Here is a 27419-nt window from a genome sequence, read left to right as displayed (position 1 = left end):
AGCCGTTCACAGCCCGGCACACGTATTTGTAAAATCTAAGTGACTCGTACAACGCGGAATTCATATAACACGGAATTATCAAGTGTTATAGGGGATCTACCGTATTATAAGATTTTCAGTTTCAAGTAAATTTTCTTAATTCTGCATACATTTACCACACATATTACAAATACGTGAGCCGTTCACAGCCCGGCACACGTATTTGTAAAATCTAAGTGACTCGTACAACATGGAATTCATATAAAACGGATTAATCAAGTGTTATAGGGGATCGACTGTATTTGATCTAATTTTTTGCTATAATTATTTAAAATTTTGCTCAAATTTAAAGCTTTTAAAGCGATTTAATATCTGAATTTTTGAGCATTTTTCTTTAATAGGCCTATTTGTCTTTTTTTTTTACTCGAAATAAGATTTAAATTTTTTAAATATTAGCTCTAATTTAAGTTAGAACTACGAAAATTAATTTTGGAGAAGTTTTCGCGCATTTCTACTCGATTCTTCGATCAAAAATTTAATTGAAAACATCAAAAAATCAACTTTTGTATTATAATTTTGTGGAAAGAAAGGGAAAAATTTGTTTTCTTAGTTAATTCTTTAACAATTTCTCGAAATCATTAGAAGATAATGTAGAAAATGTAACTAGAAAAAGGCGCGTATAAAATGATTATACATTGATAATTTCAAGACGTGTTATTGCTCAAACAGTATCATAGTAGAGAGTAGACACTGTATATGTGTATAATGTTCCCGTGTGTGTGGTCAGACTGTATGATGGCTGACAACGAGTCATTTCTTTGCTGATGGATGACATGTTTAGACAGAGGTTAAGTTAAAGTCGTCGCATATTCTACCTATCTCGACAATCGACTTGTTAATTTATTATATTTAAGGAAGATACCGCACTCGTTGTATATGATTAGTTTGAATTTACATAAAGACTACAAATATATGTAGATTTATATCGGATTATGCACATATCCGTTCAGGTATTCAAAGACTAAATGTGTGTTATCTTCGATCAAAAGAAAAAAAAAAGAAAAGAAAAGAAAAGAAAGCATCTACTGATAGGGCTTACGTGGGGTTAATGTGATCTGTAAACAGTAGCTTTAAATAATGATGAGATATCATTATCAGATAATAATCAGAGTTTTCTCTCTTCATCCTATGTAATGTTAACTATAATGGCTTATTGTGTCATTTATATTGCGTTTTGCATACGAAATTTTATGTTAAAATTAATTTTTTCTGGTTTNAACTTAAATTGTTCATTATAAATTTTGTAAATTCTATTAATAATTAAATTGAAAATTTAATTATTATTAGATTGTATAAAGATTAATTATATTTTCTAAATTAAGAGTTAACTTTTCGAAAAAGGAAAATTTTTCCTCTACCAAATAATGGATTTAATAAAAATTTATGAGTTTGTATTTTAAACCCACCTGCAAAATTTAAGAAAAAATTACAAAATTTGATTACTTTATCAATAATCTTTATCACGTTCTATTTTACTTTTTTTTTTCTTCTTTATTTTCCGAAAGTAAGAAATGACTAGAGGCTAAGATCAATAGCCTTTGAGTACGCCAAAGAGATAAAACACTTATCGTTTTCTATTTACTAAATCCTATTAAATGATTTCGCTCTTACTAAAAAGCTATAAAAATTGAAAGAACCATCACAAGAAACGATTTGACGAATATTAACCATCAATAGGAGAATATAACTATATAACTCCGCCTTTAACTTAATGAGATCCAATAAGATGATATATGTTAATCAACCTACCAATAATGTTCAACAAAGTTAGAAACGAACGTTGATTGGTTATTTGGAGATTTATGGGAAGCGCAACTACTTTACATACTTTCGTATGTTAATTAAATGAAAAAATAAGTTAAAAAACAAGTCATACTCAAAGCGTTTGTTTTCAACTCATAACGGTACAACTAACCATTGATTCAAATCACATTCTCAGACCAGGAAGGTTAAGAAAATATACCCTCGAGTAATTTAGCCTTTTATCAGTGATTGTGACATTTGTGATATACCTTTAAGCGTAAATAAGGAATATATAAACGCGTAGAACGTAACTCAAAATTAAATAATATTTTACATTTCCTGGAATTATAAATTCGGTACTAACCTCCAAATATCCGGTAAGGGACTGTATTTTTCTTGATCTGATTTGTCGACTTTTTCTAAACCGGGAAGTTTGTAATATTCGTATAATAAACTCATACCGCTATTTTGTTCTTCGTTGGCACCGTTGATATTAAGCATTGCTGTTGTTGCCGCAGTTAGAGGATGTTCATAATATGCCCGCCAACCTTCATCCCCTTCGGGCATTTCCGTCATGCGATCTGAAGAATTAGAGCTCGCTGGAACGATCGCTACAGGGATATCTTCTGTAGATATCGGTTCTTTTGATTTACTGCAATTCACAAAAAATACATTTAATATCATTAGCATTAGAAATAGTTTCCGAATTTACATATATAGTTAACCTTTAACCTTTCTGTGCTGGGGTTTTTTTTTTATCAGCACTGAAAAGCTTTTAATAAAAATATAGGCTACTTAGCCTAATTCTAAAACCTTCCAATAAGTATTATAAATAACTCTCAATTATTTTAATTGATGGTTATTTAGAATACTAATTCACATTTTTCTTAATTAAATATAGCCTAATTAACTGATTTAGAATCATTAAGATAAATAAATTTTATGCTTCATAAAATAAATAAATAAATGTTTCTAAGTTTTAAGCAGTTTTTCTACTAGATATAAAGTGTAATTATTAAATATAGTCTATCAATAAAGTATATGTAAAGTGTAATTATTAAATATAGTCTATCAATAAAGTATATGTAAAGTGTAATTATTAAATATAGTCTATCAATTTTTAAAATAATAAATAATAAAATTTCTGATTAAAATACGATAATGTATAGTCTATATTACTGCATATACCAGATTGCATAAAAGTAACAAATACTATTGTGCAAAATTCTAGATAAATTAAAGAAATGGTTAATTTTTAGGTTAAAAATTCTATCATTAAAGTTAAAATTTAACCTAAATATTGCATTAAATATATTAAAATGGAGAGTCTATTCTTACCTGTGGAAGCCCGCTACTATCTCTTGGAGTGATGGTCGTATCACCTATACCACTATCAGGTGAATGTAGATCGACAGCTAAGGCATGAAGGGAAGTTTTGTAGTTAGAATTATGGCGAATGAATCGATCGACGAATGTATTATCTGCAGGATCGGAATAAGACGCGAGATGCTGTCGAACAGTCTGATACTGATCGGAAGAGGAGTAATAATCTCGATAACAATCACTCGGTGTCAAAGTGTAAACAGTTCTTGAACTCTGACTACTGTACTGAGGTGGCGACGGACTGGAAACAGGAACCACATTCGTGAGCACCCCATATTGAGGTACAGTCAGTCCATCTGGATAAGGAGACTGAGATATATTGGCATAAACTTGTGTACCGTAAGTGTGATTTGGACTGGTATCACCCAAAGAGACCACAGTGGCACCCACGGCTTGCATTTCACGATTCTTATTCGAGTCAATAACCTGTCGGGTGACCACGGTTGTGACCGGTGGAAGAGGAACACTCACTAGATCGACAGGTGTAGGAGAGGATACTTCTGGTGAAAGTTGTTCTTGTTTAACACGAATCGGAGACGACGATTCTTCACCATTCAACAAACTACTTAATTTGCTTGGTTTAGGAGAGACTGGCTCTCCTTTGATACCATTAACTGTTGGTGAATCTCCGTTTTCTGATTTGCAGCCTTCGGATCCGAGGTAGACGTCGACGTCTGAGTCTACCTGTCCGTTGGTGGTGGCATGTTTCGACGTTCGGTCCACTGCGTCGCTGGTTGCTTGTGACGTCAGCGTGGCACTGGAGAAGAGAGAGAGGACTGTGACGTCAGATCACCAGGAAATAAAACTATTCTAGAGAGCGGCAGGGACAGACACACACACGCGCGCGCGCACACACACACACACACAAATACTTGGCGAGAGAAAAAGAGAGGCGGTTTTTTTTTACCTGAGCGGAAAGGTGTGGCAGTTTATCTCGTAAAATAAGTTGCTTAACGGATTGGGGTTAGATTAAACATAAATATTATTATTATTTTTATTATTTTTTCTATATCCGTTGAACACATAGGCATTCCAATATCGAAAGTAAAGGAAATTAAATTAAACGTTTTCTCTCTTCATCCTATGTAATGTTAACTATNCGGAAAACACCAAAATATTCATATAAAACTATTCTTTCACTTAAGTATATAATATAGAAATTAATAATTATCATAATTAAAAAATTTTTTTTTATAAAATTAAGAAAAAATAACATAGCTAAATCCAATAATTAAAAGTAATCTAATATATGAACTTGGTAAAAAAATAGACTAAACATTAAAATCAGGATAAACAAAAAACAATAAAATTATCAGCTGTAACACGAGTAATTTTAAACATAATATCCTCTATAACAAGAATTTTCATTATATCCCGGCATCGACCTCTCTCTCTCTCAGGTTAAGTTCTAAATCGGAAGTATGGGTCACGAGGGGATAAGGGAAGGTAGATGTCCTTGTTTGAAGTAAAGCAAGACAGACAGTAGATCGGCGATACACTGATGCAGGTGAATAATAATATAATAAAAAAAAACACTTCCCCCACCCTTAGTAAACAGGTTACATTTAACCTTGGTTGAAAGATAGAATGGTACGAGGTGCGAGAATCACATTACGAGAGTCGATTGTGTCGGTTAAGTGGAGGAGGTCTAGTGATTGGGTCGACAAACTCTTAGTGCTGATGTGTCAACAGTAATTTGATTATCCCGTCGGACCAGATATTATCTCATGCAAAGATGCTCGTGGGAAAGACTGAGATGGATGTCAGGTGATATCGGGAAAGTATAAACAAACTTGGATTAAGATAAATCTGTCAGCCATAGTTGGAGTGGGAAATTGTTTATTTATCCGTTTCGGTCTTTTAACAATGCAAACATTTGCAATTTGAATAAATTTATTTTAATTATTTCATTTCTGTTTTGATAATTACAAAGTTTCTGGTATTAAAATTCCCTCCAGAAATAGAATGACAAATATTTTAAGCTAGAATTTCCCATTTGTTACTCCATAATTAAAATTTATTTTCGTATTAATTTAATCCACACTTCTCTCCCCCTAAAATTACTTGGTAAATATAAACTAATTTGAATATTCTAAAGCAGTGTTTTTCAACCTTCTCGAATACGCGACCCCTTTACAAGTTAAAAAATTCTGGCGACCCCCCAAGGGCCATATTAAAAATATATCAGTGATTTTAAAAACTATGTATTTAATTTACTTTCTGTTGAGAGCTAAATATCGATCGAAAAACCAATTGTACTGTAAACTTTACAGTGCAATTGGTTTTTCAGGTTTATTTTACAGTGTAAAATAAATAGGCACAGCCTTTTCACTAAAATTGTAGTTTTTTTTATTGTAATGTAGGACCTACAAACACTTGTCTTTTTCTTTTACCCGCGACCCCCGTATAAGGCTTTGCGACCCCCCTAGGGGTCGCGACCCACAGGTTGAAAAACACTGTTTTAAAGTGATCAACGTGATAAAGGTGAATTTTTTCCAGTTAAAATATTCATAATGTTCAGTTTAAAAAATTATCGATATATGCTCCAATATACTGAGGCAATTTACATTCAAATCGGGGTATAAATTGGGCATAAAATAACCCAATAAATTTGGCATTCACAATAGATGCTTCAATGTATTTGGGTATTTATTGGGTGCTAAATATATGAGGACATCTCTTGGGGGGTACTAAAAGCATTTGGGGCATCAATCAATCCTTCGTATAATATTCAAAAATTAATTTTAATTTAATTTTTTTTAAAACTAACTTAAAAAGTTCTAATTAAAAATAATTCTTTACTCTCTTAAACTTAATCTAGATCCTATTTTTGGCATTTAACTGGGAATTTTATCGTATCATGATACGTTAAAAATTGATCTACGTCATGACCGGGTCATATGCAGATTAATTATAAAGGTCACAGTTTAAAAAATAACAATAATAATACCCAATTAGGTCATAGAAATACTGCTAAAAGATGATTTGATTGAATTACAAAAGAAACAATGGTTTGGAAAAATCAAAAATTGGACCACACCCTACTCGAGGGTCGAAAGTAAAAGAAAAATTTAAACTAGTCTATAAAATAACCTATGCAAGCATAGGCCAATGCCACGTATAGGACCCCGAGTTGAGAGTCCTTCAATGTCTCTCTCTTTTTTCTTTTTTTTTTTCTTAAAATTTCTCTACCTCTTCGGAACCAAACCGTCAATCTGGATAACTCTCAAAGGTCGGACAATTTCATAACTTTGAGAACGACATTGAAAATCGGGTGGCGTTGTTATGACAACGGGAATAGTCTAATATTACGGTGGGTGGAGTCCAAAGAGGGAGGGGTTAATGGGAGTTGGTAGTCCTACTATGACCTAGTACTGGGAAATTTTCAAGGAGTTTTTTATTAATTCAAAAAATTCCCTGTCAAATAAATGCCTACCCCTTTTTTTTAATGATTTGTATGTATAATTGGAGATTGGTACGTATAGAATTTTTGAATTATATTACTCAATTATAATGTTATCGAGTGAAATGTTAACAATATTCGATTAATGTGCTAGCCAACAAAATATTTACTCCTAAAATTGTTCTTATTACATACAAAATTTTGTTTTTCGTACACATTCTAATAGTTGTGGTATAATTCCCCCCCCGTGTATTTGCTTACTACATTTGTGACGCCACGAGAGTACGAATCTCACTTTCAAACGTAACTTCCGTTTCCGGTTCAGAGAATAATGAATATACAATAAAAATATAAACTTGTGGTACACGATACAACTTATCATAGCATAGGAAATGTCATCCTAACAGACAAGCAAACACATGTATTACGTTCAAGTAGACCCGTATCTTTCCATCGATTTACAAAATAAAAATCACCTATTTCACATAGAAAATAACGATAAATTTTCTATAAAAGTGTGAATTCTCATAGAAAAATAAATAAATTACTCGTATATAAGTAGCATTAAGAAAAATTCTTAATACACACGCACGATAAATTATAAAAACTGAGCAAATGAGTAATAGATTAAGTCGATTTCATAACTTTAAATTATAAATCTCACGTATAATATAAATTCTTATTTTCCTCAATATATTCCAATCATAAAAATTTCAATTATTAAACCAGATATAGGCTATAAATATATAACCGATTTCAACCGGGAGGAAAAAACTATAAGAAGAATTAGAAGAAGAATGATAGAAAAAATTAAAAAATAAAATAAAAATCATTCTCTTGCTTGATCAGACTATAAACTATGTCAGAATAATTACACTACAGGGTTGTCACGGATTCAACCTTGGTTCAATTGCCAACAAATGATACACTCGAAGGTAGCGTTGCACAAGGTCACGGTTCGGTTCGCAATTAAGTGATCTTGTTAGGTCATTGGCTGTGTTCGACTGAGGATTTTACACATAGATCGACCGTTAAATTATTATTATAGTCGATATAACTATCGAAATTCTTCTTAACTCTTACGTATGATAATCTATAGCTTAGAGAATACATAAAGAAATCCTGGCTACAAAATTTATTATCTCCAGATAATTTCCTTTTCGACCTTGATTAAACCGAGTCCAAGGTTTATTAATGGGGGCATTAGGAGCGGAATACTTTAATTTTATAATGAAACGGCTAGGTTCAATTAAATAAACTTTAAAATTGCATCCTATTTTGTATGCTAAACATTTAAAACTAGTCTAGAATATTATAATAAATTATAAAAATTATTTTCTTTTATTTATTTGTTAATAATATTTTAATCGATATTTTAAAATATATATTAAAATTAATATATAACCTTCGTTTTCTATAGCCGGGGTAATTAAACATTTTATGTAAAAAATATTGTTGCGTGTGTTCTAAATTATAACTTAGGTCTACTTAGTAGCCTATTTTTTCAACGTTTGAGCTGATATTTATTTTAAAAAATTAATTAAAAATGTATACATTTGAATAATTTAAGTAAAAACGCATTAAATATTATTTAAATTATTAAAATTAGGCTTTTTTCGTTAATTTTTTGAGCCTATATCAATTAAGATTTAAGGGGGAAATGTACTGTACTACTGTATGATATTAAGTAGAGTCGGGTTATAATTTAAAAGACACGCAATAATATCTTTTAAAAATCACAAAAATATATAAATTTACATTTTTAAATAAATAAATAATTCGAATAATTTAAATTATATTTTATTTTTAAATTTTTATTTATAGTTTTCTAAATTATAACCCGACTCTACTTCAGTACGTTTTATCTAAATCTTACTTCTTAACTTAAATATTAATCGCTATTTGTTTACAAAATTAAAAAGGAAACATTAATTTGAATAATTTAAGTAATATTTTATGTTTTTTAATTAATTTTTTAAATAAATAGCGATTAAAATTTTAAGGGAAAACGTACTGTACCAAGCTAGACATGTTATAATATAAAAGACAACCCAATAGCTGCTTTATAAAATATAATAAAAACCATATTAAAATTCGAATAAAATTTAAATAATATATATTTATTTTTACTTTAAATTTTTAAAAATTTCATTTTTATTATTTATATATTTTTATTAAAGTTGATAAACTTCTTTGTTGTTTGTAATTATATATCATTACATGAAAGTAACAACAAATATTATAATAATATATTTTAAGCTTATTTATATTAAAAAAACAAAAAAATAAGTTTAAAAGTCACTTTTAATTTTTAAAAAATATTTTAAAATTAAAATTATTTTATAACTGGTTTCGGCAAGTTGTTCGATAAAAGGACTCGTGTATAAAAATCTTTTGAGTTATCAGATTAATCTCTAGATGATAATTTTAAAATAAATTTTTGAAATTTACCAATTTTTACTCGAATTTAAGATTAAATTTTACAATTAATATAAGGTTACCTCAGTTTAAATCTAATATTTATGTAATTTAAATGTAATCTAGACTAGTTTCTTTAGAAGTTTAAAAGTTTTATTCAGTTAAATTATAGGTAAAATGTATAAATCTTATTCTTCTAGCTTTTCAAAGCTTAACTTTACAAGCTAATAATAATAATAATATAGACTTGAAGGACAGAACAACCTACTTCATCCCTACTTAGATGGGATAAAGTTGATGATAACGATGATGATGATGATGATAAATTATACAAATCTTAGATGTTATACTACATTTAAACTATACAAAATTTAGTTTGTATAGCTTATAATAAGGTAGATTTAAAGAGTACAACAACAAAATTCGACCCCATTTAGGTAGGATGATGATGACGACGATGATGATGATAAAATATAAACTGTTAGTTAAACTCTAGATAAACAAAGTTTAAAAGGCCAACCTACGGATAAACATTTTTAATGTTTAAACACAATTAACTNTGCTATTAATGTAATAAAACATAGAAAAAAATTAAGAATTTCCTAACATATGCAAGATTTTTCTGCATTTTATAAAGACATTTCGTAATATATAGTACATGTAATAATGGAGGTCGCAATTTATCAGAAAAGTAGCTAAATTCAAAGTGAACAGAATAGAAATCGCTCTTTTTTCAGGAAACCTCGTTCATAAAGCTGACAAGGTCAATTCAAAAGCCTGCTTCAACGTGAACAATATATATTCAAGCATAATATATTCTTATCAATTGGGATGTAGGCGTTACGAGTGACAAGAATATAAAATTCAAATCTATGTATTACATCAAAATCGTATGGTTTTTGATTATATTCTTTGCATTAGTCATTTTTCAAGATCTCAACCTTTGAAGATACGAATATATAACTTTACCTATAAATTATATTTGTTTCTTAGGTCATTTTCTAAGTCTCAACACTTTAAACATAAATATATAAATTATATTTATGTATTGGTAATGATAAATAGTGAAAATAACAGATTAAATTTAAAATAAAATGTTATTAAATTTCTTAAATTTACATGCTTTATATTGTAAAATTATTCGTTTCATTAGTCATTTTCAAGATCACAACCCGGTAGAGATGGAATTAAAAGTAAAATATTCAAAGAATTTGCATAAGAATTTTGCACTAGGAAAAAAAAAAAAAAAAAGTTATTATTATCTCGGTTATAAATCAGTTGGAAAAGTTAAACATTATTTTTACTACGAAATTTATTATTATTATTTACATTTTAACTTGTTTATAAATAGAAATTTATTTCAAGTATGAAGATTAAAGAAGAAGAAGAAGAAGAAGAAAAAGAAAAAAAATTAAACTAAAATTAAGCTTAGAATTTAATTTTTAATGATTGTGATGAATGAGATAACGTTGTATACTTCACGGCGTAAACGGAAATTCTTTCGAGTTTTTTCCGTGCTATTTTTAGAAATATCCTTTATCTAAATACTAAATCTAAAAATTTAACATTTTTTCCCCTCTTAATAATATATTCTTTTCGTTTAATTTAGTCTAATTAAGTGTTAAAATTCGATATAATACACATACTACAATTTAAATCTAGTTTAAAATCCTAAATATTTAGTAATTAAGTAATTTTAGAGAATAAAAAGGTCTAAAATTTCATTAAAATTTCATCTGATTTCGGTTAAGCGTGAAATTTTTTTTTTTATATATATAAATTCATTAAAACTAGAATTTGATGAATGAATTCGCTAACTTATCTGATCATTAACTCAATTTTACACGCAATACAATGTTTTAAAATAGAAAATATGTATTAAATTAGAAATAAACTTTATAAATTTTAAATTGAGATCATTTATTTTAATTGTTTTTAATAAAATCTTAATAAAATTTACTACCGTTTACGAGCGACAATAATTTTGAGTATGGATTTAGAATGTAAAAAACTTCTTGCTGTAGTCGAAATATATTAAAATTTTAATATTTATAGAATAATTTTTTTTTTTAATATTCAAATATATTAATATTCAAAATAATTTTTAAATAAAAATCGCTATTTTAAGCAGTTTTAAGCGTTATTTTAAGTTTTAATGCCATAGTAAATGATGCGTTAAATTCAAATAAATTTCGTGCTGTTTCAATTAAAAAGTAGTTAAAAAAATCTTTATAATCAATTTTACTGAACAAATTATTGTATACCTGTTATGGATTTATAAGTGTTGTTTGCGATGCTTGTTTTTAGTAAAGAAAGGCAAAAAAAAAACATCTTTCGGACATCTAAACAACTTTCTAATAGTTTGAAAAGGACGTTCATTCAGTTCGTAATTATATACACATCAACTACATTAGAGCAAGACGGCCGAAATACAACAGCTCCTCTGGCAAAGTCCACTATAATTAGCATCAGCTTACCTTGACATCTTTTATCATTTTATGTCAAACACAAAATAGTAGCTTACAACGAGACGGTGATCAATCAAATCTGTCATTTAGTTCGACATTTAGTTCGTTATCTTCTGTCGTTCGAAAAATTCTTTTCAATATATACCTAAATCTGACAGTTGTTTTACTTTCTAATCATTGAATATTTAAATTGGACATCTAAAGAAGTTCACAACAAGATAAGGAAACACGAAAAATATGTTGTAACTTAGATGCTGTGGAGCGCGTGTTACTACTTATTTTCCTACTTAGCAATTAAATTTTAGCCGATTTACAATAAAATACGATTAATATTTTTAATAATTTTAATTAAAGAAATGTTCTGGGAAGTATTTTAAACCAATGTTTTAAAAATTTTTTTAGTTTTTTTTAAGGGAAAGATGCAGAGAAGTCCAACAAAAAATTGCACCTCTAACGATTTACTCTTGACTTTCTTCTTAGATCTGATGTAAAAAAATAATAATAAACTGTTAAAAAACGTTCAGTTTTATAAAATTTAATATTTAATTAATTTTTTTAACATGTTTCATTCACGGTTTAAATTTAAAAAGTATCATTATAATGAAATTATAAATGTTAAGAACCGTTATAGACGCCTTCGTACTTTGATTTATCGCTTCGTGTGTCGACAGCCGAAATGATTTTGGAAAACAAAAATGTCATAAACAATTTACGAGTCATCCAGTCATGAACAAGGCGTGTATTATCGCCCTTCCCTCTACCTGTTCACACCCAGCAAGGGTTTATATCGAAAGGTGGAGGCGATCGATAAAAAAATATAACTTCTTTTCAAGGACAATGTCGTTTGATTGGTAGCAGAGTGATCCATAATATTTTAATTAGGTCAACTAGATCGTAAAATGACTGTAAATATTATTTTGAAAAAGTCTTTAGATTAATAAGATATCTAGTGTATGTAGGATTTGAATTTTAGATAGAATTACACTAGCCTTGTGTGAAGTGACAAAGAAGATTCAGTGCCAGTCTATGGATTCACTCTTCTTGTAATTCGCTTGTTTATTATAAAAAATTTACTTTCTAATCGAGAATAAGTATTATAATGTGTTTTAGAAGTTATATAATAAGTTTTGCAATTTCCAGAACCTATAATTTATAGAGTATACTAGAACGTATATAACAAAAAAATATCGATAGAAACAATACAAGTAGTGATAAAAACTACGATTTTTGCTATTAATGTAATAAAACATAGAAAAAAATTAAGAATTTCCTAACATATGCAAGATTTTTCTGCATTTTATAAAGACATTTCGTAATATATAGTACATGTAATAATGGAGGTCGCAATTTATCAGAAAAGTAGCTAAATTCAAAGTGAACAGAATAGAAATCGCTCTTTTTTCAGGAAACCTCGTTCATAAAGCTGACAAGGTCAATTCAAAAGCCTGCTTCAACGTGAACAATATATATTCAAGCATAATATATTCTTATCAATTGGGATGTAGGCGTTACGAGTGACAAGAATATAAAATTCAAATCTATGTATTACATCAAAATCGTATGGTTTTTGATTATATTCTTTGCATTAGTCATTTTTCAAGATCTCAACCTTTGAAGATACGAATATATAACTTTACCTATAAATTATATTTGTTTCTTAGGTCATTTTCTAAGTCTCAACACTTTAAACATAAATATATAAATTATATTTATGTATTGGTAATGATAAATAGTGAAAATAACAGATTAAATTTAAAATAAAATGTTATTAAATTTCTTAAATTTACATGCTTTATATTGTAAAATTATTCGTTTCATTAGTCATTTTCAAGATCACAACCCGGTAGAGATGGATGCATTTGTTTATTTCGTAGCCTTGAAATTCTAAAAATGACTGATTAATGGAAGGAATATAATCCAAAAAACACGATTTTTATTCACCTCATAATACAGTAGACGACATTTTATATTTAACAAAATTGCGTTTATATAACTTATTATATATTGTATCCCTTTCATTAGTTATTTTATATTTATAACTACTGTTTAAAATTACGAAAATTTAACATTTCATATTGTGTAGCGTTTAAATTTTTATTGAACCATTTACTAAATCATCAAATTAAAAAAAATAAATAAATAAGAAAATTATATATTACATTCGAGCAATTAAATTATGAACGATGACAAACACTAACCATGCTTCAATACATTTCCACGGTTGGCATGAGAGGTTAACAATTAGATAATGGTGAAGTTAAAAGATAAAACTCATATTATTTATCATTTAACGATCAAGATGTGTAAGAAGATAAAGAGCGAAACTTATTATTTGTAACTACATAAATTATTTATATTTTTTTAAAGAACAAACTTCCTTTTATAAAAATTATACTTTCCTTTATTAATTAAACTCGAAATTTACTTATTTTTAATTTAAAAATCACGATAAATTTATTTTGAAGGTGTTTAAGGTTTAAATTTATAAGTACAGTACTTGTGGGAGAGAAAAAAGCAAACCTGATTTTTACATTAGCAACACACGAAACGATTTCTCTCTTATCTAACGAGATTTAACAAGAAAATTATTTATTAACTATACATTTTTTTTCTTTATTTATTACTTTTTTTTTTTTTAAGTAATTTTCGTCATCTGATATTAAAGTGGCATTTGTTAGTAACGAGTAAGCAGAAACAACAAAATTTTTCGTATAAACTTTGACAAAATGCTCGTTTAGGGACGTCAACCGTAGTAAGATTAATTAATCAACGTGTAATTATCATCTGTCGGTGTATATAACCCTCAGAGATTGTTTCGTAGAAGATCCCTGGGGAGGTTTAGATTACAATCGTTCTGGGTCTTCCGCAAAGAGTATACACGTGATTCTGGTTCACGCTTTCTCCGCTTGGGGCGCTTTTCGAAACGTGCTGACATTTTCATTTCAATAGCCGGCGGTTATTTAAAAAAATATACATATATATATNGTTTATATTTTTATACATTTTTATAAAAAATTATTTTAAAAAATTTTTCCTAATTAAAATTAGATTAGTGGGAGGTTTATTGTTACTTATTTATCGCGATTTTTATTAAGAAAAATTAAGTTTTTTTTACATTAAAACTTTATAAATTTAACACTATCAAATTACCAGATTAAACATAAGTTTTATGAAAGTTTTTTTTTTTTAAATATATATATTTAATAAAAAAGTCATCAAATCGCAAGCCTCGCCCATAAAGATAAAAATTTGTTACGCGTTTAACTTCCGTCATTTCAAAGAATGTCTTAAATTTACCGTAAATATCTCAATTTAACGGGCACCTTTTGAAGAGGAAGTACGCGCCGTTATAATTACAAAGAAACAATATAAAGCGAAGAAAAAGAAATTTAAACGGATCAGTATGTCAAGAAAAATAAGAAGAAATTATACATCTAAGAGTAAATAATAATAATAATAAATATTCAAATAGCGAATCCCGTTAACCGCGAAACTTACAAAACTCGAAATTTTCGAATTGTTAAGAGGATCGGAACCTTAATAATACGTATAGATTTCTCTCGATAGATGGCACTCTCCACCTATAGTTTAAAGAAGAAAAAAAAAGAAAAAAAAAAATGGAGACGGGCTACTTACAGTAAACAGTTTAACAGAACTTCCATCATTTTGGTATAATCCACATTTGATAAGGAAACTTAAGTAGTAAAGTAAATGTAGACAGTATAGAGACAGAAAGGTCTCTGCTAACTGGACACCCGAGGACGTTGGCTTTCCAACAGGTGAATGGTGCCGAGTTCATCCGCCAGGCGGCGCTGATGTCAGGGCCGTTGAGTCGAGCACGTGATCAGACACCTTGTGATCTGTGTCCAAGATCGTGAGGAGCGCATCCGTGACGAGAGCTCGAGCTGATATATACTTACGATTAGTCGAGCAGACATAAATAATTGTTATTATAACCAATGTGTATACAGAAAAATTAGCATAACTTTTTGATAAGTTTATAAAAATGTCTGAAAATTTATACGCCTCACGAAATCGCGCGAATAGAAAAGAAAAATCATTTCACCTAATGATCGTAACGTTTATATAGGTGATGTATTTTTCTTATTCTTTATAAAGGTGATATATTCTAAAAAAAAAACAACAAAAAAATTAAAATTCGTGATCCAGATGTTGATGTTTTAAATTTATTACAAGCTATTGAAAGTGATCGAATAGAAAATATTAGCATATAACTAAAGATAGCGGCTATAGAAAGAAAAGATTAGATGATAATAACTTGAATAAAATTAATTTTAATTGTTTTGTTTATTTTAGATACATGCCTAAAGATAATATTCAATTATATCCTCGTTAATAATATTAATAAATTATTTTAAATAACTATTAATTCAAAATAGACAATTACGGGGCTTCCTAAATAAAAGTTCCGATAGCTCGTAAATTACTCTCTCTCTCAAAATTTTTCCATTTTAAGCATATAATTCGTACTTTTTTTTATTTTTTATTTTTTTTCTAAATTAATTTCGTCTGTAGTATTTTTAAAAATAGATTTTACAAGTTGAATTTATAAAAATTAATTAATTTTCGTTATAGGGATGCGAATTACATTACGACTGAAAAACTAAGGCGTAGAGTAGAGACAGAAAATGAATAAAACGTAACAGAACGACACTCGCGACGTTACATTCAATATATGCAATAGTTGACACAACTTTAAAAAGCCTTAACAGCTGCAACCGAAGACAACTTCGACAAAGCCATTGGCTTTGCTATACAAGGTGATTGACCGACACCCAAAGCCCGAGGCTGGCCATTCTAATGATTGAATGGCTCAAAGCGAATTTTATATCTGTCAGATATGATGACGTCAGTATATACTTTTTTTTTATGGCATACCAACAAAAGCAGAAAGTTAAAACTGAATAAAAACGCTCGCGGCTTAAATAACTTCGATAAAAATATAACCCGCTCCCAATATTGTTAAATTTTAACATTTACCTAATTTTTTAATAAAATACTACTACTTTTTTTTACAGTTAAATTTGTGTATATCCTGCTTCTAAGTACGTATAATTCTACGTCTCGACGGAGAAAAATGTATGTAAATCGTGGCATATTAATTCTCGAGATCACGTATCTACAGTACATAAAAGTTACCCCCTTTTTTCGTTAATGCACACATTAAACTTTTGTACGAATTTCTTTTTGCATACCAAATAAACATGATTTAAAAATAATATAAATTATACATTTTCATGATCTATTTTGAACAATAAAACTAATTAAAAGGTATAAATAAACCTTTTAACCTTAAAAGTAGGAAGATCTCTTTTAGAAATAGTTAAATTTATTCTAAAAAAAAAGTCATTAAGTAGTTATGAGGAAATGAAACCAATGCAAATACTTAGGAGGAAAAAAGATCTTAAAGAGAAAATGTATCCAATCTTCGTAGAAGAGGAGAAGAAGAAGGTCTTTTTTTTTAGGTCTTAACCAGTAGGAGATTCGGTTGTAGGCGGACACATTTAGTGAGAGGATCATAATGACGGTGATGATGGTGTATGCCAAAATAACGCCGCTTGGTACAATACATGAGGTCGAACAAACACATTAATTTGACAGTATGGCACGATTCCTCTTTAAATGAGACAACGGTAAAGATGCGATAGTCTTCAAAATTGAGATAAAATCAACCTCGGTTTATCACACTTAAAAATATTTAAATTCTTTTTTCTCTCTAATGTGGAAGAACGTAAATTAGAAGTGACTAGAATTATGGAACGAGATAGCTCTTATATTTAAAAAAAAATGTATGTATGCATGTCCTGGAATGGCCTTAACAAACACGCTACCAAATGGACAAATTTAAACAATTTTAAAGCAAATACTATATACACTTTGTTTTACAGTTGTAAATCTTTTTCTGTGTACAAAACCACTTTCTAAATAGTTATGTCCTCGAGGCCGGGTAGTGAATTAACAATAGAAAGTCGGTAAAAGCTTCTTCATTCTTGGAAAGCCGTGTCAATCCAATTGTTAAAAGAAAAGTATTCACGAATGGCGAATATTGATTATTCTAAAAAGAATAACTCTTTCATCATACTTATATGTGTAGTATACATATAAAGGAAGATATATAAAAAAAAAGAAATTTTAAATGAGAATATAGCAGATACCAGATGCTTGAAGTAGCGGAAACAGCATTTGGTTAACTAGTGATGTTCATGTATTGTAGGCGGATCGATTGAAAGACACCTGGCGCTGAATCACGGAGCCTCCCGGCTAAAAATAGCGATGTAAGCGCCCCCTACTGTCACGATCCGTGAATTATTTTGGGGTAGAGAGTCCAGACATAAGAGGTAGTAATGGACAAAGAAGTTTGCGTTGTATCCACCCCCAACTGTCCGATTTAGAGGAGTCAGTGACCGTACGGATTCCTTTTGGACGTTGTTTCTTCTTTAGATTAATCCATCCTTTTTACTCTATATTTTGTTTCCTTGTGCCCGACAATCTTAACTTAACATCTGATGAGCAGACAGGAAAATTTTTCCGGTTTTACAAATGCCATTATTTTTATAGCAGTAAAAAACAATGCATTAATTTTTATATTATTAAAAGGATGATAAAAATATATAGGTCTATCATATATAAAATGTTGTTCCTCTTTGATATCATTTTGAAAAATCCTACACATAATGCGTGGATAACGTTTACATTGTCAAAGATAACACGACATTATTCAATACCCTTTTGAAGCAATTTTAAACTTTTATAAAAAGATTTTTCTTTTGTTTTTTTTTCTTTCCAGAATTTCAACTATTGTAAAATAATTAGGTCCCAAAAGGGTTCGTTTTTTGTTGTACTTAGATTTTTAAAATTGAATTTTAAAGGTCACATACTCGGCTGTATTTACTGTTTAAGAGTTACTATTAACTATGTGATACAATCGCGTTCTCCTTTGTTTCCCAGAGGGTAAAAAATACTGAAGTTTGTTTCTTGATAATTTTTGTTAACCTCTTAACAATAGTTCATTAGCTTTCTTCCTTTACTTTTCCTGCTTTTTTTTCTTTCTTTCTTTTATAATTTTCTTTTATACAAGTAGCTACTTAATTGAACATAATGAAAAATTCACCTAATACTTAATCAGATAAATAATAAATGACATTTTTAAACGATGTAAATTTAACCGCAAAATATCGATTTATGAATAGAAAATTATAACAAAATTTTAATGAATTAATTATCATACTTAATATTTGATTCTAACAAGTAGTACAAAAGCCAATATTTGACTAGGGAATTACTCTTTCTAAGAAAAACTAATTTTTCCTATTAGACATCGAGTGGAGTATGAGTCAAGCTAGGTAAACGTTTATCTTTAGTCCAATCAGCTTTGCAGTTGGTCCACCCACACAACAGATGAAAGAAACGCCCACACTTAATACCCTGATCTTTATAAAAGAACATTACTGATGCTTTATATCCCGTGTTTTGCGAACTTTAAGGCATTTAAGAGATTTTTTACACCTTATCAACTGGAAAGCGTGATTTTTGCTTCTTCGTGACGTCATAAGAATGCGTAGGCAGCCTTCAAATGACAAGAGAGATAAGACATTTCAGGAAAGACAGACAAGTCACTCTCTCTCTCAAAATTTTTCCATTTTAAGCATATAATTCTACTTTTTTTTATTTTTTATTTTTTTTCTAAATTAATTTCGTCTGTAGTATTTTTAAAAATAGATTTTACAAGTTGAATTTATAAAAATTAATTAATTTTCGTTATAGGGATGCGAATTACATTACGACTGAAAAACTAAGGCGTAGAGTAGAGACAGAAAATGAATAAAACGTAACAGAACGACACTCGCGACGTTACATTCAATATATGCAATAGTTGACACAACTTTAAAAAGCCTTAACAGCTGCAACCGAAGACAACTTCGACAAAGCCATTGGCTTTGCTATACAAGGTGATTGACCGACACCCAAAGCCCGAGGCTGGCCATTCTAATGATTGAATGGCTCAAAGCGAATTTTATATCTGTCAGATATGATGACGTCAGTATATACTTTTTTTTTATGGCATACCAACAAAAGCAGAAAGTTAAAACTGAATAAAAACGCTCGCGGCTTAAATAACTTCGATAAAAATATAACCCGCTCCCAATATTGTTAAATTTTAACATTTACCTAATTTTTTAATAAAATACTACTACTTTTTTTTACAGTTAAATTTGTGTATATCCTGCTTCTAAGTACGTATAATTCTACGTCTCGACGGAGAAAAATGTATGTAAATCGTGGCATATTAATTCTCGAGATCACGTATCTACAGTACATAAAAGTTACCCCCTTTTTTCGTTAATGCACACATTAAACTTTTGTACGAATTTCTTTTTGCATACCAAATAAACATGATTTAAAAATAATATAAATTATACATTTTCATGATCTATTTTGAACAATAAAACTAATTAAAAGGTATAAATAAACCTTTTAACCTTAAAAGTAGGAAGATCTCTTTTAGAAATAGTTAAATTTATTCTAAAAAAAAAAGTCATTAAGTAGTTATGAGGAAATGAAACCAATGCAAATACTTAGGAGGAAAAAAGATCTTAAAGAGAAAATGTATCCAATCTTCGTAGAAGAGGAGAAGAAGAAGGTCTTTTTTTTTAGGTCTTAACCAGTAGGAGATTCGGTTGTAGGCGGACACATTTAGTGAGAGGATCATAATGACGGTGATGATGGTGTATGCCAAAATAACGCCGCTTGGTACAATACATGAGGTCGAACAAACACATTAATTTGACAGTATGGCACGATTCCTCTTTAAATGAGACAACGGTAAAGATGCGATAGTCTTCAAAATTGAGATAAAATCAACCTCGGTTTATCACACTTAAAAATATTTAAATTCTTTTTTCTCTCTAATGTGGAAGAACGTAAATTAGAAGTGACTAGAATTATGGAACGAGATAGCTCTTANTATTATTTAAAAAATATATACAAAAATAATATACATTTTTGTTTATATTTTTATACATTTTTATAAAAAATTATTTTAAAAAATTTTTCCTAATTAAAATTAGATTAGTGGGAGGTTTATTGTTACTTATTTATCGCGATTTTTATTAAGAAAAATTAAGTTTTTTTTACATTAAAACTTTATAAATTTAACACTATCAAATTACCAGATTAAACATAAGTTTTATGAAAGTTTTTTTTTTTTAAATATATATATTTAATAAAAAAGTCATCAAATCGCAAGCCTCGCCCATAAAGATAAAAATTTGTTACGCGTTTAACTTCCGTCATTTCAAAGAATGTCTTAAATTTACCGTAAATATCTCAATTTAACGGGCACCTTTTGAAGAGGAAGTACGCGCCGTTATAATTACAAAGAAACAATATAAAGCGAAGAAAAAGAAATTTAAACGGATCAGTATGTCAAGAAAAATAAGAAGAAATTATACATCTAAGAGTAAATAATAATAATAATAAATATTCAAATAGCGAATCCCGTTAACCGCGAAACTTACAAAACTCGAAATTTTCGAATTGTTAAGAGGATCGGAACCTTAATAATACGTATAGATTTCTCTCGATAGATGGCACTCTCCACCTATAGTTTAAAGAAGAAAAAAAAAGAAAAAAAAATGGAGACGGGCTACTTACAGTAAACAGTTTAACAGAACTTCCATCATTTTGGTATAATCCACATTTGATAAGGAAACTTAAGTAGTAAAGTAAATGTAGACAGTATAGAGACAGAAAGGTCTCTGCTAACTGGACACCCGAGGACGTTGGCTTTCCAACAGGTGAATGGTGCCGAGTTCATCCGCCAGGCGGCGCTGATGTCAGGGCCGTTGAGTCGAGCACGTGATCAGACACCTTGTGATCTGTGTCCAAGATCGTGAGGAGCGCATCCGTGACGAGAGCTCGAGCTGATATATACTTACGATTAGTCGAGCAGACATAAATAATTGTTATTATAACCAATGTGTATACAGAAAAATTAGCATAACTTTTTGATAAGTTTATAAAAATGTCTGAAAATTTATACGCCTCACGAAATCGCGCGAATAGAAAAGAAAAATCATTTCACCTAATGATCGTAACGTTTATATAGGTGATGTATTTTTCTTATTCTTTATAAAGGTGATATATTCTAAAAAAAAAACAACAAAAAAATTAAAATTCGTGATCCAGATGTTGATGTTTTAAATTTATTACAAGCTATTGAAAGTGATCGAATAGAAAATATTAGCATATAACTAAAGATAGCGGCTATAGAAAGAAAAGATTAGATGATAATAACTTGAATAAAATTAATTTTAATTGTTTTGTTTATTTTAGATACATGCCTAAAGATAATATTCAATTATATCCTCGTTAATAATATTAATAAATTATTTTAAATAACTATTAATTCAAAATAGACAATTACGGGGCTTCCTAAATAAAAGTTCCGATAGCTCGTAAATTACTCTCTCTCTCAAAATTTTTCCATTTTAAGCATATAATTCGTACTTTTTTTTATTTTTTATTTTTTTTCTAAATTAATTTCGTCTGTAGTATTTTTAAAAATAGATTTTACAAGTTGAATTTATAAAAATTAATTAATTTTCGTTATAGGGATGCGAATTACATTACGACTGAAAAACTAAGGCGTAGAGTAGAGACAGAAAATGAATAAAACGTAACAGAACGACACTCGCGACGTTACATTCAATATATGCAATAGTTGACACAACTTTAAAAAGCCTTAACAGCTGCAACCGAAGACAACTTCGACAAAGCCATTGGCTTTGCTATACAAGGTGATTGACCGACACCCAAAGCCCGAGGCTGGCCATTCTAATGATTGAATGGCTCAAAGCGAATTTTATATCTGTCAGATATGATGACGTCAGTATATACTTTTTTTTTATGGCATACCAACAAAAGCAGAAAGTTAAAACTGAATAAAAACGCTCGCGGCTTAAATAACTTCGATAAAAATATAACCCGCTCCCAATATTGTTAAATTTTAACATTTACCTAATTTTTTAATAAAATACTACTACTTTTTTTTACAGTTAAATTTGTGTATATCCTGCTTCTAAGTACGTATAATTCTACGTCTCGACGGAGAAAAATGTATGTAAATCGTGGCATATTAATTCTCGAGATCACGTATCTACAGTACATAAAAGTTACCCCCTTTTTTCGTTAATGCACACATTAAACTTTTGTACGAATTTCTTTTTGCATACCAAATAAACATGATTTAAAAATAATATAAATTATACATTTTCATGATCTATTTTGAACAATAAAACTAATTAAAAGGTATAAATAAACCTTTTAACCTTAAAAGTAGGAAGATCTCTTTTAGAAATAGTTAAATTTATTCTAAAAAAAAAAGTCATTAAGTAGTTATGAGGAAATGAAACCAATGCAAATACTTAGGAGGAAAAAAGATCTTAAAGAGAAAATGTATCCAATCTTCGTAGAAGAGGAGAAGAAGAAGGTCTTTTTTTTTAGGTCTTAACCAGTAGGAGATTCGGTTGTAGGCGGACACATTTAGTGAGAGGATCATAATGACGGTGATGATGGTGTATGCCAAAATAACGCCGCTTGGTACAATACATGAGGTCGAACAAACACATTAATTTGACAGTATGGCACGATTCCTCTTTAAATGAGACAACGGTAAAGATGCGATAGTCTTCAAAATTGAGATAAAATCAACCTCGGTTTATCACACTTAAAAATATTTAAATTCTTTTTTCTCTCTAATGTGGAAGAACGTAAATTAGAAGTGACTAGAATTATGGAACGAGATAGCTCTTATATTTAAAAAAAAATGTATGTATGCATGTCCTGGAATGGCCTTAACAAACACGCTACCAAATGGACAAATTTAAACAATTTTAAAGCAAATACTATATACACTTTGTTTTACAGTTGTAAATCTTTTTCTGTGTACAAAACCACTTTCTAAATAGTTATGTCCTCGAGGCCGGGTAGTGAATTAACAATAGAAAGTCGGTAAAAGCTTCTTCATTCTTGGAAAGCCGTGTCAATCCAATTGTTAAAAGAAAAGTATTCACGAATGGCGAATATTGATTATTCTAAAAAGAATAACTCTTTCATCATACTTATATGTGTAGTATACATATAAAGGAAGATATATATAAAAAAAGAAATTTTAAATGAGAATATAGCAGATACCAGATGCTTGAAGTAGCGGAAACAGCATTTGGTTAACTAGTGATGTTCATGTATTGTAGGCGGATCGATTGAAAGACACCTGGCGCTGAATCACGGAGCCTCCCGGCTAAAAATAGCGATGTAAGCGCCCCCTACTGTCACGATCCGTGAATTATTTTGGGGTAGAGAGTCCAGACATAAGAGGTAGTAATGGACAAAGAAGTTTGCGTTGTATCCACCCCCAACTGTCCGATTTAGAGGAGTCAGTGACCGTACGGATTCCTTTTGGACGTTGTTTCTTCTTTAGATTAATCCATCCTTTTTACTCTATATTTTGTTTCCTTGTGCCCGACAATCTTAACTTAACATCTGATGAGCAGACAGGAAAATTTTTCCGGTTTTACAAATGCCATTATTTTTATAGCAGTAAAAAACAATGCATTAATTTTTATATTATTAAAAGGATGATAAAAATATATAGGTCTATCATATATAAAATGTTGTTCCTCTTTGATATCATTTTGAAAAATCCTACACATAATGCGTGGATAACGTTTACATTGTCAAAGATAACACGACATTATTCAATACCCTTTTGAAGCAATTTTAAACTTTTATAAAAAGATTTTTCTTTTGTTTTTTTTTCTTTCCAGAATTTCAACTATTGTAAAATAATTAGGTCCCAAAAGGGTTCGTTTTTTGTTGTACTTAGATTTTTAAAATTGAATTTTAAAGGTCACATACTCGGCTGTATTTACTGTTTAAGAGTTACTATTAACTATGTGATACAATCGCGTTCTCCTTTGTTTCCCAGAGGGTAAAAAATACTGAAGTTTGTTTCTTGATAATTTTTGTTAACCTCTTAACAATAGTTCATTAGCTTTCTTCCTTTACTTTTCCTGCTTTTTTTTCTTTCTTTCTTTTTATAATTTTCTTTTATACAGGTAGCTACTTAATTGAACATAATGAAAAATTCATCTAATACTTAATCAGATAAATAATAAATGACATTTTTAAACGATGTAAATTTAACCGCAAAATATCGATTTATGAATAGAAAATTATAACAAAATTTTAATGAATTAATTATCATACTTAATATTTGATTCTAACAAGTAGTACAAAAGCCAATATTTGACTAGGGAATTACTCTTTCTAAGAAAAACTAATTTTTCCTATTAGACATCGAGTGGAGTATGAGTCAAGCTAGGTAAACGTTTATCTTTAGTCCAATCAGCTTTGCAGTTGGTCCACCCACACAACAGATGAAAGAAACGCCCACACTTAATACCCTGATCTTTATAAAAGAACATCACTGATGCTTTATATCCCGTGTTTTGCGAACTTTAAGGCATTTAAGAGATTTTTTACACCTTATCAACTGGAAAGCGTGATTTTTGCTTCTTCGTGACGTCATAAGAATGCGTAGGCAGCCTTCAAATGACAAGAGAGATAAGACATTTCAGGAAAGACAGACAAGTCTTTTACCTTTCGCTACGAAGAAGAGAGAAGAGAGAGACGTGATGGCATTTCTATTTAAAAAAATAAATAAATAAATATATATATATATATTTTAAATCCTTAAAATATTTTTTAAGTTAAAACATAAGTCTGTCACGATTGATACATTGAATCTTTTGTTATTTCTTCCCATTTTTTATGGCTTGATCAAGCTTAGAATGCCACGATTTTGCAGTAAAGATAGACGTGTATTTTGTTAGATGCAACTCATGCTTTATATTCAGTATAAGTCTCTAGTTTCTGTCCGTTATATAGAGGTTGTATACAGTTTTTTTTCGCATAGAAATGACTCAGATCTAACTATATAATTGCGCACCGACTTCCGTAAATTCCGTCATTTTTAAAATATCACGACACGTAATCACTCTCCTTAAACGGAATGGCATTAAACTGGACAAAACAAACACTTTATCAACCAGTAATGTACAGTACAGTACAACGGAACAAAAATTTCATTTCGGTTTGTAACATCTAAAATTAAAGAACCGGTTAAACGAAATTTAATGTAATGGATCGAGGATAATTTCAAAATTAACAATTCTAAACGCAAAACTAATTTGCTATATTTAGTTTTAATTAGAATTAGGTATATAGCCTATATATATGTTTTTTTTTTTCTTTCTTGATTTATTTTAAAATATTAAAATAGAATTTCCAAACTTTTCATTTAATTTGCTTGCTTCGATTTTACGGAATATCGTATTAAATTTTAGTTTTTAAGCTTACTTTCTCTGTAAAATCACATTGAAAATATCTTACATTCGAAGCAACAACCCATCATTTTTATAAACAAGATTGGGAAAAAAGGTAGAAGTGTAAAAATTTCTTCAATTTTTCTTATTTCTCTTTCTTTAAGAATAGTTTAACAGTTGCCACGGGCCATTTTATAGAATCGTATTATCATCATTGATGCATGAATACCACAAGATCCCTTTTACAGATGCATTTTAAATTTTTCTTCCAAAATGGCTTTCGAATCGTTCACTCGATCAAAATGAGAGAGAAAGAATTAGTTAAAAAAAAATGAAAGAAAAAAAAATACTGAATGGAAACCGAGGGCATTCACCCTTCATCTCCTTAAGAAAACTCTTGGTTCAGGGTGGGGTCGACTCTTGTCTTGCATATTAATCAAATCTCTATTAGTCTACACTGTATCTTCATTGAGAATTAAATACGCATATCTTGAGACGTTAAATGAATATTTTCTACCGAATTTATTAACCCAAGGAGAGAATATGTTCAAATTTAACATATAAGATAAAATAGGAGAGATAAAATCTAATATTCTAATTAAAAATAAAAATAGAAATTAAAAAAAAAATTGAGACTTTGTCATATAAAATCAATAAATCTAGAAGAAAAGTAAAGTTAATATTTTTCTTAAACATCTTTCTTGTCAAAGATTCTTTTTAAAAATAATATTTAACTAGCATTAGTAGAGATACTATTGAAGATATATATATATATATATGTTCGTTGGTAGATAAAAGTAAATATACAAAATTTTTTGTTATGTATTTTAGTTTGAAAAGCTAATCAGATTATCTTTTATTTTGTGTTGGAACAAGCTAAATAAACTTTAGTACAGAATTTCTTGGCAAGAATCATTTTATCTTCCTTTTGGATACTTATTAGATTAAGGAAAACAAATTAGGACAATTATACTCTGTTCTAAATTCAAATGAACAAAGTGCATTCTGACAAATTATATACTATTATATAATTCCGTTTACTTAAGCAGAAATCCTTTAAAAATTTTTAATCTAAAAATGTATTCTATAATCCATTCGAGGGATATTTTTCATATTTATATTCAAAGTCTTCGATTTATGATATCATATAGGTCTTTCTTTTCGAAAATCTTACCATTAATTCTTGAAAAATGAAAATATGGAAAATGGATCTTGCCATATTTGAAATACGAGTAAGTACTTTTCCGAATAAACTTTTTAGTGTTTTATATAAGAAATCACCGAATGAACTTCGAGAGAACTTCAATTAACCTTCAGTAAACTTGTAAAAATCTATAAAAAAAAAGTATACAAAAACAGAAAAAGTCAAGTAACCTTTAATGCAATTTCCTAAGAGTCTTCAAAGATTCTTACGAAACGCATTTTTTTTTATACAGTTCAAAATTTTATTGGAGATTTAAAGAGTTTATTCTAATATCTCTTCTACAAGCTACAGAAAATTTCAACGAATTTCATTTAAATTTAAAAGGAAAAGATCGAATAAATCTGCGTAAAATA

At 29.1% G+C, this 27419-nt stretch overlaps 1 protein-coding gene across 1 annotated transcript in view; it reads right to left on the bottom strand.

Annotated features, from left to right (window-relative positions):
• The window catches only part of LOC111614020, a gene marked incomplete at its 3' end in the record, with an annotated part of 37744 nt that extends 33535 nt beyond the window's left edge, over nucleotides 1-4209 (bottom strand). The window contains exons 1-3 of the mRNA XM_023355398.1: nucleotides 3121-4209; nucleotides 2996-3009; nucleotides 2147-2434 (exon numbers count right to left, since the gene is read on the bottom strand). Of these exons, the coding sequence (XP_023211166.1) occupies nucleotides 2147-2434; nucleotides 2996-3009; nucleotides 3121-3564 (746 nt within the window). The remainder of the gene's footprint in view (nucleotides 1-2146; nucleotides 2435-2995; nucleotides 3010-3120) is intronic.
• Nucleotides 4210-27419: the final 23210 nt, after the last annotated feature.

The sequence above is a fragment of the Centruroides sculpturatus genome, unplaced genomic scaffold, assembly GCF_000671375.1.
Source record: "Centruroides sculpturatus isolate CEXI.00-Female unplaced genomic scaffold, Cexi_2.0 scaffold1972, whole genome shotgun sequence".
Taxonomy (NCBI): Eukaryota; Metazoa; Arthropoda; class Arachnida; order Scorpiones; family Buthidae; genus Centruroides; species Centruroides sculpturatus.
Note: the sequence above shows the minus strand (reverse complement) of the source record. Positions and strands in the feature narration are given on the sequence as shown.